The 13,970-nt window shown below is 46.1% G+C and overlaps 2 protein-coding genes across 17 annotated transcripts in view; one reads left to right on the forward strand and one right to left on the reverse strand.

Moving 5' to 3' along the window:
• Positions 1-2,775, forward strand: part of NIPSNAP2 (nipsnap homolog 2) — a 34,874-nt gene extending 32,099 nt beyond the window's left edge. The window contains exons 10-11 of one of the 2 annotated variants that reach the window (XR_010411966.1): positions 165-375; positions 2,642-2,775. Coding sequence is in view for 1 of the 2 variants with exons in the window: in XM_045875434.3 (XP_045731390.1) it covers positions 165-211 (47 nt within the window). In the remaining variant the exon portion in view is untranslated. Of the gene's footprint in view, positions 1-164; positions 780-2,641 lie in introns of those variants that run through there. The other variant, XM_045875434.3, reaches the window with a different exon arrangement.
• A 1,686-nt stretch (positions 2,776-4,461) lies between these two features.
• The window catches only part of PSPH (phosphoserine phosphatase), a 49,023-nt gene continuing 39,514 nt past the window's right edge, over positions 4,462-13,970 (reverse strand). For 14 of the 15 annotated variants that reach the window (XM_054507607.2, XM_064593039.1, XM_064593038.1 and 11 more), the window contains 5 exons: positions 10,404-10,562; positions 9,555-9,689; positions 8,764-8,909; positions 6,989-7,137; positions 4,462-4,728 (listed from right to left, as the gene is read on the reverse strand). In XM_054507607.2, the coding sequence (XP_054363582.1) occupies positions 4,621-4,728; positions 6,989-7,137; positions 8,764-8,909; positions 9,555-9,689; positions 10,404-10,543 (678 nt within the window). In that variant the 5' untranslated portion in view covers positions 10,544-10,562 and the 3' untranslated portion in view covers positions 4,462-4,620. Of the gene's footprint in view, positions 4,729-6,988; positions 7,138-7,652; positions 7,811-8,763; positions 8,910-9,554; positions 9,690-10,403; positions 10,563-13,970 lie in introns of those variants that run through there. The other variant, XM_054507613.2, reaches the window with a different exon arrangement.

A 13,970-nucleotide genomic window follows, 5' to 3' on the forward strand; every position in this document is an offset into this window, starting at 1 on the left:
TGGGAGCCCCTGGAGGGACCTTGACTTTTACTTTGAGATGGGATCCACTGGAAGGTATTGAGCAGAGGAAGGGCATGATCTGACTTACATTTTAAATGGTGGCTTGGACTAGGGGTAGCAGTGGAAGTAGGGAGAATGGTGAAATTCTGATTTTATCTCAACAGCAGAGCCAAGAAGATTTCCTGAACGAATGATTGCGGAGTGTGAATGAAAGAAAAAGAAATCAAGTGACCGAAGTCTTGTCCTCCACAACTGGAAGGATGGAAGGCTGTAGGTGGAGTAGGTGCAACAGATCTGGGGAAGTGAAGATCAGGAACTGTTTCGCTCATACTGAGTCTGAGATGGTCGATGCAGATACCCAGGTGGAGATATCAGGTAGGCACATGTGAATTCTGCAGTTTAGGAGAGCAGTCTCACCTGGAGATAGGCATTTGTGAATTGTCTGCATATAGAATTTAAAGTCTTACGGGGAGTGAGTGTAGACAGAGAAGACAGCCAGGGTAAGGAGGAGCCAGGAAGAGAGTGAAAACCCATCAGGGAGATAGGAAAAAACTCAAGGAGGTGGGATGTCATGAAAGCTAAGTGAACCAAGTCCATCAAGGATGAGACCACCCGTGTCAAATGCTGCTGTAAGACTGGGATAGAGGAGATCTGAAAACCGACCACTAACTGAGCAACAAGGCGGTCCCTCGGTGACTTACAAGAACATTCTCTCATTATGCTAATTTATCAAATAATCACTATTTTACCAATTCCTGCCCACTTTGTCAAATCCTTTTATTAAATGCCCATAGAAGAATGAATTGTATTATTTTGTCCTACGAATTTTCATTAGGAATATTCAAAACTTCCAAACTCATTTTCCATTCGTTGGGTGTAAGTCTGGTGAATATTTTTTTTTTTTTTTTAAGATTTTATTTATTTGACAGAGAGAGCACAAGCAGAGGGAGAGAGAGGGAGAAGCAGGCTCCCTGCTGAGCAAGGAGCCCGATGTGGGACTCGATCCCAGGACCCTGGGATCATGACCTGGGCCGAAGGCAGCCGCTTAACCGACTGAGCCACCCAGGCGTCCCCTAGTCTGGTGAATATTACTTGCACAAGCCCACTCATTTTTAATTATCATTTATGTGATATCATCCCTACTTCTTTTTAAAAGCCCTCTAGGACCCACACTTTGCTCTCCTAAGACCAACATTTGACAGAACCTATTTCTTTCCCCCTTATTCATACCATGGCTGCCTGTGAAAGAGCCTTTTCTTCAGTTCCACATTGTATTTATTAAATTGATACCTTCAGTTTCTGGCTGGGACACATATGTTCAATAATGTGCTTGATGAATGGACAGAAGGAAGGGAGGGGGAAAGTAAATGGAGAGAGGGAGAAAGGGAAGATAAGAAAAGAGAAAATATGGAAGGCGCCTGGGTGGCTCAGTTGGTTGGGCGACTGCCTTCGGCTCAGGTCATGATCCTGGAATCCGGGGATCGAGTCCCACATCCGGCTCCCCGCTCAGCAGGGAGTCTGCTTCTCCCTCTGACCCAACCCCCTCTCATGTGCTCTCTCTCAAATAAATAAATAAAATCTTAAAAGAGAAAGTATGGAGACTGTCAGCTCCAACTGGAAAATACATGAGGCTCTCAGAAAGCAGGGCACTGTCTTTATTCATACTATTTTTGATGCAAGTTCTAGCGATCCTTGGAAATTAAGATACATGCCTAGGTAAACTCAGTAAAAACAATTCAAAAGGAGAATAATAAACATACATCAAAATATGTTCAGAGGTGGAAACTGATCAGCAAAGTACTGAATGGTCCTCTCTTAACTAGTGCTAAAACTAGTACTTTTTGCAGAGTTCAATGACCATTAAAAATGAAACCACTTGAATATTTTGTAAAACAGGTCTTCCAACTTAGGGAATAAAATCTCATCTACTGCATTAATATACATTAACACCTGTGATCAAAGTGTTAAGTGTTAGCTTTCGGTAGATTCTCCTGGCCCCAGTGAATTAACTCTCCAGTAACGCACACGATAAAGAATGCTGTGGAAGTCACTGGCCCGAGCTCCAGCTCTGAAAGTCATTAACTTCTGTGAGCTTGCTGCCGCCTGTTAAAAAGAGGACAGTGATATCTATACTGCTGACCTCAGGGTTGGGAGAATCCCATGAGGACATGTGAAAACACCTGGGAAATGTGAAAGTAAGCAGTGTGACATGTGGCCAGATCACCGCCCAGGTTTTCTGAACCTGATCGCAACGATCCTGAGGGTCACAGAGGCCAAAGCCATTATGTTGGTGCCCACATGTACTGAGGCCGACCCCTTGAATCTCTGGAATCCTCTAGAATCCTCCAAGGCTCCTGCCCCAGGTCTGGGATGCTCTGCGCAGCTCTTGGGAGTGACAGCCCGGGGGGCCGCCCTAGGAGGAGTCATGGCGAAACACCTGTCTCCAGGAGAAGAGAGAGAAGAACCGTAACAGCAAACCAGAGAAGGGGGCTGGCGTAGGAGATAAATGCCATGGGGTTCTCTCTTTTTTAAGCAGATAAAAGCTTTGAGGGACTTGTACCGTTTCCATTTAATACCACGAAAAACTTCAGTTCTTAACTTTACGACCCCAAGTCTTACCTTTCTCTGTTTACATAAGCAGGGTGCGTCATCAGAATGAAAAATGACGTCACACGGGCAGCAAGGCGCATCACACCGCCGGCACTTTCTGCCTCCTGTCCTACTACCGTCCCGTGCGGCACCCTCGGGAGGGCCGATCTGAGGCCGTTGGCCGTGAGCGCAGGATTCGAAAGGCGCGGAAGACGCTCGCGCAGGGCGGCCGTCCTTCCAGACTCCCGCCAACCCGACGGAGGGGCGGCTGTGCGCGCGGCTCGCCGTGGCCAAGCGCGCTTGCGTAACCGGCTGGAGAGGTTCCACGCGGGCCACGCTCTCCCGGCCGATCGGACGCCTCCGAGCCAAATCCAGTACGCAGCGCCTGTCCGGGCCGCCGAGCTGGGGAAGGCCGGCCTCGGGAGCCTTGGGGGCCAAAGGCTCGTGGGCCCTCCGCCCACCGCCCGCGGCCCCCGCTCCCGCTCCCGCGCTGGCTCCCTGGGGGACGGCAGTGCGCAGCCCTGCGCAGAGGCGGCCCGCGCGGGCCCGCCCGGAGCTCGGCTCGGCTCGGCTCGGCTCGGCTCGGCTCGGCTCGGCTCGGCTCGGCTCGGCTCCGAGGGCCCAAGCCCCGGGACGGGTGCGGGCGAGCCGCCGGCAGGCATCCGCACCGCCTCGGCGGGTGGGCTCTCGTTTAAACGTTGCCACACCTGTCGCGGCTCTCCGCCCGCAACTCGGATTTGGAAGGAAATCGGATTCATCTGATTTGGTTCTTTGGCCACATAATTACCTGACTATTTGCCCAAATTTGATTATTTGGTTGAATTGTAAGTTTTTCAAGTAATTTCCTGTATTAAACCCTTCCGGCCTTTTCTGCTTAGTTGTCGACTGCATGCCTCTCCCTAGACCTGTGCTTTATCCTCCCCCATTTTTCTGCCAGGGAGGGTATATCACCGCATACTTTCGAAGCATGTTCTGAAATTTCTCTTTCTTGGCACTGCGCAGAATAAACACAAACCTGGCTTTCAGGTCTTTCCAAGTCCTCTGTTAAGAAAGGATGGTTCATATAGGCTCTTAGGAGGTATTTCGTAATTCATTTAAGGCGAAATTCATTTGGGATGAGTAAAATGTGTTCTTAGTTCTTTTACTTCATGTGATTATCAAATGCCCTTTTTTTTTTTTTTTTTAAGATTTTATTTGACAGAGAGAGAGACAGCAAGAGAGGGAACACAAGCAGGGGGAGTGGGAGAGGGAGAAGCAGGCTTCCCGCCGAGCAGGGAGCCCGATGCGGGGCTCGATCCCAGGACCCTGGGACCATGACCTGAGCCGAGGGCAGACGCTTAACGACTGAGCCACCCAGGCGCCCCTCAAATGCCCATTCTTTAAGGTCACTACTTTTGTTTAAGGCTCCATTTTTTTAAAGCCTTTGTAACAGTGCCAATATGACAAATTCCAAGAGCTAAGAAAGCACCTCCAGCCCTCCGGCCCAGTGTGAGGGTTGGTGGGGGCTGCGCGGTGACCAGCAGGATGCCCTGTGAGCAGGGTGGGGTCTCCAACTCCTTGGTTCCTGGCTGGAGGTTGTTTCTACTCAAACACTGAAAGTGCTTGAAATACTTGATATTGAAATACAGGATAGGCAGAAAGTGACAATGCACCAATCTGTACTGATATATGGATGAACTTTTATTTACCTACCAAAGGGAAAACCAACATTCACTTAAAGCTGCCTAACCCATATCTCCAATAGGGAAGGTGTTTCATTTACTATCCACCTTTAAAAGGTTTCAAATAAAATATCGCTAGGAAAATACATAAAGAACTCAGATTATAAAACTCTCCAGGTAATTAATGGCCGTATTAATGCTGGGACTGCAGTTAAAAAAGAGCAATTTTCCATAGTTTACTTGGAAGTACAGATAATCAGTACCAAATCTATACATTAAGTTGTAATAGGCAATTGTAAGCAAACGGTATCAAACTGTGTAACTTTAAGAAATTAACCTGAAGTTGTTATGAACCGTATAAAAATTGATATTATTCTTCCAGTTCTCCCAAAAGCTCTACAAAATCAGTGATGTACCATTTTGCATTGTCTTTTACTTGTTGTCTGATCACATTTCCTCCAAATCCAATGAAAACATCCTAAGAGGGAAAAAAAAAAAAGGAGTTAAAAAAAAAAAGATACAGCAGCACCTGGGGCAGTAAGTGTTATTTGAAAGAATAAACTGTTTGTGCAAAGAGAGGTAAAGCCCAGCCTCGAGGGGGTGCCCCCCCAGCTCCCTGGGAGCCTCCTTGCCTCCCCTGTCCCAAGAACGAATGAGTCAGTGTACCACGCTGCAAATCCATTCAGGCTGGGGACATTGCAGGCTTCCAGGAGAAATCAAGCCCCTTTAAAACCAATAAAATTGCTTACAAAGATAAAATCCCATCAGGTGGTAAATGTCTTTAGTTCTCAACTGGATGCAGGCCCAGCCAGGCAATCTCAAAGAGGGAAGATGACAGAGAAGCCTGGGGTGCAGCTGAAGTCCCACTGCGCCTAGAACCAGGACCAGAGCAGGCATCTCCTGACAGGTGCCCTGTGTGAATCTGACGGACCTCCCTGCCAGGGAAGGTGTTGTTCTGGGCCGAAGGAGATGACAGCCCCACCATCTGCCGGCAGCACTCCACTTTCCATCATTAAAATTATTTAATGTTATGTCTACATTGTTTCCTGAATTTCTACCAAGTGATACCTTCTTTTAAATGGCATTTTCTCTTTTTGATCTTTTAAATGGTATTCCCTCTTTTTCTGCCAGGATATAGGCACATTATACCTAATATGGACATTCAAAATCCTTTTACTTGCCTTTTCTCTTCATTTTTGTTTTCAGACCACACTAGGGGGCAAAAATAACAAGACTCTGACCTTCCAGTTAAATTTAGCCTCCTAACTGAGCTTCCTGCCTCTGTGGCAGCCCTTTCTGCATGCACCACCAACTCAGCTGTCCCAACACACTGATGCATTCCTTCTCCGTCCAGAAGCCTTCCAGGGCTCCCCACGACCTAACAGGAACACCCAAGAGCCTGATACGTAAAGTCTTCAGCAGTCGCTGAAGAGAAAGCCCATTCCTGCCGGGTCTTGCCCCCTGACCGGCCCAGGTCCGTGCCTAGTACATCCCCACTCTGCTCTGCTGCCCCCCTCCCTCGGTCCTGCCAGGCCCCCCTCCCTCGGTCCTGCCAGGCCTTCACGCGGTGGCTGCTGACCTTCCTCCAGATCATTCATTCCTCTGCCCACTTCTGAGGGCTACACACCTGCATGCACACCCTCGCACTTGGTTCAGTCAGGCCATGTCATCTTCTGATGACTGCTAGGGTCCTCTGGAATTTATAGTTTTGTCATTTCTTGACATCAGGATGAGCAGCTCCCTGACAGAACTCAGCATCCTTTCCTTCCACACACTCCTCGTTAAACTAGCCCAGCTTTTGTGACTTAGTCAACCCCAATGTGGGTTGTAAATCATCTAAAGATGTCTTACCTTGAATTGACTCAAGTCAGTTAAAAGGATCCAAAGATTCTTTAACCACTCTGGGTTAATTATTTACAGAGACAACTATTTTTAGATCTCAGGAAAATAATAAAAAGTTCACCACTATATTTTTGGTTCAGTTTTTCTTTAGGATGAGATGATAAGGGCAAAGTCCTACGTGAAAGGGGCACATCTGATATTCAGGACACTTGCTATACAGCCTGGGTTTCCTGCTAGTCTCAGAAAAGAGCATTCACTCAGAAGAACAAAATGTTTTAACACAGGCACATTATCAAACCTCATGAGCCTCAGTTCCCTAATCAGTAACAAGGAGAAGATAATGTATGAAGAAATACTTTATCAAATATAAAAAGGACAGGGGCGCCTGGGTGGCTCAGTGGGTTAAGCGTCTGCCTTCAGCTCAGGTCACGATCCCAGGGTCCTGGGATTGAGTCCCACGTCGGGCACCCTGCTCAGCGGGGAGTCTGCTTCTCCCCCCCCCCCACGTGCTCTCTCTCTCTCTCTCTCACATGCACGTGCATGCTCTCTCTCTCAAATGATAAAATCTTATATATATAAAGACATTAAGATTTGGATTACAGTTATAAGAGCTGTCTTATTATTTGTGGTATTGTTTGGGGAAGTAAAGCCGAACCTGGAGCTCACACCTGGGCTGAGAGGTGGCAGGAACAGGGTCATAAAGTTCTAAGTGGTTTTCTTCCTTAGGTTTGCAAAAAGTCGGCTGACATGCTGAGATTGAAGTTGTTTTATTTGTTTTGGTTTTTTACAATGATACCTAGATGTTCTCGTTTAACGGTCACCAATCTTACGGAGTTCTAAATCAGCCGTCTAAAACAAAAACACAACCAGAAAAAACCAGCACACTCGATACATACAGCAGGAGGGCAGGCTTCCATGTCTGTGGCTCCATCTCCAATCATGACTATTTTCTTAAATTGAAATTTTTCCTTTAAAAGTTTAATAACTTTTCCTTTCCCACCAGATTCGGCTGTTGGCTGCATCTCATCAAAACCTGCATATTCACCTTAAAAGAGCAGTTAAAACAGTGTCAGTGATCCACAGAATTCTACCAGTAGGGCCAGCTTTGTGCATAGATGATACCCTCACTTAAATGTCACCGAGAAAGCTAAAAATGGCCCTCAGTAAAGTAACACAGCCTGGATTTCCATACCTACTTCCCCGCATAAACAACCTCTGCCTTTAAATTGCAGATCCCTCTTGTTGAGGTTACTCCTTTAGGTCATAAACACGTTGGGGTCGATCGGTTTTATCCTCTAAGCTGTCAGAGTTGTAATTCTCAAACCTCGCTGAGGTGGCAGAACACCATGAAACAATAATATATTGACGTTTTTTAAAAAGTTAATATATAATTTCATCAAAGAGGAGATTCCAACTTATATTTGATGGATTTTCTTTCTTACAGTAATTACCACACTCCCTGTCTACATTTTTTTAATGGTCTCTGCCTGTAGACCCTTCAAAAATGTTCCACCAACACATTTAACATTTTAAAATTAACATTATTTGGTTTTGGGGCACCTGGTGGCTCAGTCGGTTGGGCATCTGCCTTCGGCTCGGGTCATGATCCCAGGGTCTGGGGATCGAGTCCCACATCGGGCCCCCTGCTCGGTGGGGAGCCTGCTTCTCCCTCTCCCTCTGCAGCTCCCCTTGCTTGTGCTCTCTCTCTTTCTCTTTCTCTATGTCAAATAAATAAATAAAGTCTTTAAAAAAATTTTTTTTAAAACCATTATTTGATTTTAAGGATGTCAGCCCCCCATTGCCTTAACTAGAGACCCCCTGAGATGGTAGTAAACACAGCTGCAGCTCTGCAATCGTCCAGAGAAGGGCCAGGAGGCACTTCACACCCAGTGACAGAGCAGTGACTCGCTGCTAACAAACTCTCTTTCCTGGGCCTAAACTGGTTCAAATACATAAGAGCTCTCAAAAAACTGAAATATAACACATAACAAAATGAGTCACGTGGGTACCCAGGAATCAAGTGCAGACATTTATATACTGAGAGAGATTAGATGGACACACTAAAGCCAGGAGAGGTGATGGCCTAAGTCTATTTCACAGAACAAAGGATACCAAGGAGCAAAAGATTCCAGTTGAGAGAATCCTCCATCTCAAAAAAAAAAAAAAAAAAAAAAAAAAAGAGGGTATTATGCTAAGTGAGATAACTCAATCAGAGAAAGACAATTACCATAGGATTTCACTCATATGTAGAATTAAAGAAACATAACAGAGGATCATAGGGGAAGGGAGGAAAAAATAAAATAAGACAAAATCAGAGAGGAAGACAAACCATGAGACTCTTAACTCTAGGAAACAAACTGAGGGTTGCTGGAGGGGCGAGGGGTAAGGGGATGGGGTAATTGGAGGATGGGCATTAAGGAGGGCATGTGATGTAATGAACACTGGGTGTTCTATGCAATTGATGAATCACTGAACTCTACCTCTGAAACTAATAATACACTATATTTTAATTAATTAAAATAAATAAAATAAAATTTTAAAAAAGAGAATCCTTCATCTCAATATTTAACTCTGAGGCTGTCTTGCTTAAGCTGCATTCCAACAGACATTACATAAGATATTGAACAATAAAACTGACAAGAAAGGGAAAATGGTACCATTAAAATCTTACCATTAAAGTAGAATTTCAGCCTATTGGCAAAAACATTGGTTGACGGGATATTGAGCTTTGAAGCAACGTGCTCTACAATACTCCTAAAGCCACCAGATATTAGGAAAACCTGAACATTTCGCTCTTGGAGGCGACTTACTAGCTCCCTGAAAAAAAGAAATATAAAACACCAAAACGATTAATATAAAAGAGAAAACATGAAACATGAAAAGGAAACTAAAATACATTTTTTTCTTCTCAAAGCATTTGCCCAAATATATTGGATAAGGTATATTGCCTGGTTAATTATAATGTTTTATGTATTTTTTAAAAGATTTTTTTTTTATTTATTTAAGAGAGAGAGCTACAGAGAGCGAGAGAGAGAGAGAGAGCACACAGAGAGGGAGAGGGATAGAAGCAGACTCCCCACTGAGCAGGGAGCCCGATGTGGGGCTCGATCCCAGGACATGACCTGAGCTGAAGGCAGACACTTAACAACTGAACCACCCAGGTGCCCCATGTATGTTTTTCTAAATGGCACTAAATTAATAGGTGGGGCTGGACTGCTTAGGAAACCATCCCACAACGCTGTTCTGCCCATGAACCTAGAAACACAAAATGAAGAGGAAGCTTAGGCTCTCCCTCGGGAGAGATGACTTGGGCAGGGCCAACCACTCAGACAGGACCACACGTAAGAGCTGAAAGCAGCAGGCAGAAGGGAGGACTAGAGCGATGATGAGATACTCTCAAGAGGACATGCCCCAAAATGCAGGTGCTGACAGAGGCAGTACCCAGACCGGGGCTCCTCTTACCTTATGCCCGGGGTCAGGTGTGGGGGGTGCTCTGCTATGAGTCTTTGCACCTGTTCCCTGGAGGGCTGGATCAGAGCTAAGCGCTCTGTGAGGGCAGCCTTGAAAGGCACTGCCCCACCCATGGCTCGCCGTGTCCTAGGAGGAAGACCCAACAATGAGGCTAGCCATGTCGGATGTCCCTGAAGTCTACACCTTACCTCCCCAGCTTGTCCAACGTCCACCATGCGGAAGGTGCTGCCTAGAGCCCCACCATACAACAGACATGCTACAACGCCATGGGAGCAAGGCCTGGTAATACACTTACTGAAAGTTTGCTGGAGAATCATATTAGTATTTGTGGCCACGTCTTGCAGCAAAGGCAGCCGGACATGAAATGGTCCGTGACCTGGTGACTGCAGGCAGCAGTGCGGAGGGCAGGAAGGAGGGAAGAGTCTCACCCAGGCAGAAGCTGAGAGACTCTGAGCCAGAACTCGCTTTCTAGCAAACGACTAAGGCTACAATTCAACCACGACACAAAGCACTGGACGCTTGGTGATGCCCCACCTCGTCATCTTCTCTGGTTCGTTACGGCCATCGTTTCCCTGACTGAGCTAAAAGCATGTCATCCACATTTATTTGTAAGAGGCAACAATTTTTTTTTTTTTGGTCGTAAGAATTCGTATAAATGGATGACTGGATGATGTGCACGAGCTATTTCAGCTCTGAGTGACGGAAGAAGCTTACTGCCCATGATTTGCAGTCAGGGACGAAAAATCGGGGAACTGTGGCCCTGGTCCCGCATGTCATCCGAAAGTCACCCTCTTTTGCAATTCTTTATCATTTCGTAAAGTGAATGAATACTGTGCCTACATTTCTGACACCGCATGCTCAACTCCACAGAACTTGGCTAGCTCATCAATTCCTTCTTCTCTGATGACTGTGCTGTCTACATCAAAGCACACTGCGTCAGCCGCACAGAAAAGTCGCCGCAACTCGGGATGGGAGACCATCCTTGCGAGAACCTTCCCCCTGCAACAGAAAAAGATAAATATACGTGAAGACCCACCATCATAAAAAGACCCAGTTTTGCCTGCTAATGCCACTCTACTTTGATCCGTATCAAAGTCAGCATATCCCGCATAAACATGGACTCATGGGCTCATTGGTTTTTTGGGTTTTTTTTTAAAGATTTTTTATTTATTTATCTGAGAGAGAGAATGGGAGACAGAGAGCATGAGAGGGAGGAGGGTCAGAGGGAGAAGCAGACTCCCTGCCGAGCAGGGAGCCCAATGCGGGACTCGATCCCGGGACTCCAGGATCATGACCTGAGCCGAAGGCAGTCGCTTAACCAACTGAGCCACCCAGGAGCCCCATGTTTTTTCTTTTCTTTTTTCTTTCCTTTCTTTCTTTCTTTCTTTCTTTCTTTCTTTTCTTTCTTTCTTTCTTTCTTTCTTTCTTTCTTTCTTTCTTTCTTTTATTTATTTGAGAGAGAGAATGAGATAGAGAATGAGAGGGGGGAGGGTCAGAGGGAGAAGCAGACTCCCCGCCGAGCAGGGAGCCCGATGCGGGACTCGATCCCGGGACTCCAGGATCATGACCTGAGCCGAAGGCAGTTGCTTAACCAACTGAGCTACCCAGGCGCCCCTCATTGGTTTTTTTTTTTTAAGATTTTATTTATTTATTTGAGACAGAATGAGAGAGAGAGAGCACATGAGAGGGGGGAGGGTCAGAGGGAGGAGCAGACTCCCCGCTGAGCGGGGAGTCCGATGCGGGACTCGATCCCAGGACTCCGGGATCATGACCTGAGCCGAAGGCAGTCGCTTAACCAACTGAGCCACCCAGGCGCCCGGGCTCATTGGTTTTTTAACACAAAGTAAGCACCTTCTAAATGTCAGGCTCTGGGGATACACAGATGTACAGGACCAAACTCTTCTCTACTGAAGGTACCAACTTATAAATATATTTGATGTTCAACCAATATTCGGCTATTTTTGACCCGACAATTATTGCAATAAGGCAAGTTCTGAAGTGAAAATATGCATAAGATACTAAAGATATTATGGGTACACAGAGAAAAATGCTTAACCTTGCCTATGAGACAGGGCTTCCAGGGGCATACAAATTCGAACCGAATCTTGAAGGGTAAGTGGCCTGAGTGGGTTGTTAAAGGGCAGGGTATCAGTTTGGTGGGTGCTGGGAGTAGGGGGCAAGGAGATGGAGGAAAGAAGAGAGGGTAATGATGGCAGAGAGAAGAGCAGGGGCAAAGGCAAGGAACAAGAATGATGGACGACATGCCGGAAGCTGCCCAGTGGAGTCCGACTGCCAGGCGGTGCACCAGCAGGGCCCTGGGCCAGGCTGATGAGTTTGGATTTTAACATCTAGGTAATGGAAAACCTTGAAACTTTTGCCACAGAAGAGAGGGGAGAGCTGAACTGCACATCTGTTAATCACCAGTACGGAGGCGGTAAGTGAGGGCATGGCCTGATGAAAGTCACCAGAGAATGGAGAGAGAAGGGAAAGAAGAGGGCTGAGAACACAGCCCGCAGGAACAGAAAGGATCAGATCAGGAGCCTGGGAAGAAAAGGAAAAGGAGGTCAAGATGCACAGGAAGAGACTGAGAGACCACAGTGCTGCAGAAACTATGGAGGACAGAGTTTCAAAAGGAATCCTGTGGGGTTTTTTATTTTTTAAGAAAATCGCTGAACTAGAATCTTGGGGGTAAATGGGATCCTAGAAGTTGCCTAGACCCATCTCTCATCAAATATGTCATGTACGAGGCCACACAGATGATGCAAATAACCTATATTTAGAATAGACACTGGCTAAAAACAGACTCAAAGGGGCTGGCCAACACACTTCACAACTGATTTCTAACCAGACATTTTACGCCAGCGGCTGGCAAACTATAGCCAGTAGGCCAAATCAGCCTGTTTTTGTATAGCCTGTGAAGTAAGACTAATTTTTACATTTTTAAAAAATTTTTTGTCAAATAGGATCCACCCAGCATGGAGCCCAACCCAGGGTTTGAACTCACAACCCTGAGATCAAGACCTGAGCTGAGATTAAGAGTTGGACACTTAATCAACTGAGCCACCCAGGTACCTCTATATTTTAAATAATTGAAAAAAGAAATCAACAGAATAAAACTTTGTGATACACGGAAACCGCGTGAACTTCAAAATTCAGTGTCCATAACTAAAGTTTCAGTAGAATACAGCCACGTTCACTTGCTTATGTGTCCACGGCTGCTTTCGTACAACAGAGGAGGATCAGTAGCTGCAAGAGGTTGAAAGGCCTGCAAAGCCTAAAATATTTACTACCTGGCCTTTGACAGAAAAATTGCTGACCCCTGTGTGGAACCCTTACAAAAGAGTGCTCTTCATGGGAAACAGGAGTTTCACAGGAGACCCACTAAAATGGGGGAAAGAGGAGGCAATTCATGAATCCAATGACAATAGAATATTAAACTCTAAACTAATATCAGCCTCAATGTAAATGAAGTTTCCATTAAACAGAGACTCAGCTCCTTTGCTCGTTGCTCCTCTTGCAGTCTCTTAATGTTGCAATGACCACGGTCCACCTCTGGTCTTCTCTAACCATACTCACTCCCTTGATGAATTCATCCGGGCCCGTGGCTTGAAATGTCATCTCTAGGACAGGAACTCCCAAATCTGTACCTGGAGCCCAGTCCTCTCTCCCAAACTCTCAACTCAAACCACCTACCTGACCTCCACTAAGGTGCTGGGAAACACCCCAAACTTCGCATGCCTAAAACTGAACTCCTGATCTTCTTGTCCCGCCAAAACTGCCATTCTTGCACCTTCCTTCTCTCCCTTGATGGACCATATCCAATCATTCAGGAAACTATGTTGGTTCTACCAACCAAATCTGACCACTTCTTACCCTATCCACTGCTATCACTCTAGCCTGAGCTACCAATGTTTCTTGCCAAGACGGTACCAAGAGCCTCCTAAAAGGTCTCCCACCCATTTTTGTTCTCAACATAACAGCCAAAGTAATCACTGTAAGCTAAAGCCAAATCATGTCACACTTCTAGCTCAAAATCCTTCAATGGCTTCTCATTTTATTAAGAGTAAAAGCCAAAGTTCTTGCAATTACCTGTAAGGTCTGCCCCCTACCCTCATACCACTACCACCACCTCCACACCCTCCCCATTACACCTCTGACCTCATTTCCTACTCATCTCCCCCTTGCTACTCTCCCCCTCTGCTACTCTGGTCCTCCTGCTGTCCTGGAAATGCACGGACCAGGCTTCCTGCTCAGGGCCTCTGGTCCAGCTGTGCCCCTGGTGGGAATGCTCTTCACTTGGATACCCACTTGGCCAATCCCTTATCAAGAGTTTGCCCAAACAACATTGTGTGTCAACTATACTTCAATTTAAAAAAAGAAAATGAAATTTTAAAAAACGAGTTTGCC

Source organism: Mirounga angustirostris, unplaced genomic scaffold (assembly GCF_029215605.1).
Source record: "Mirounga angustirostris isolate CCGP_5_RB_7025 unplaced genomic scaffold, mMirAng1.0.hap1 SCAF_5, whole genome shotgun sequence".
Classification (NCBI taxonomy): Eukaryota; Metazoa; Chordata; class Mammalia; order Carnivora; family Phocidae; genus Mirounga; species Mirounga angustirostris.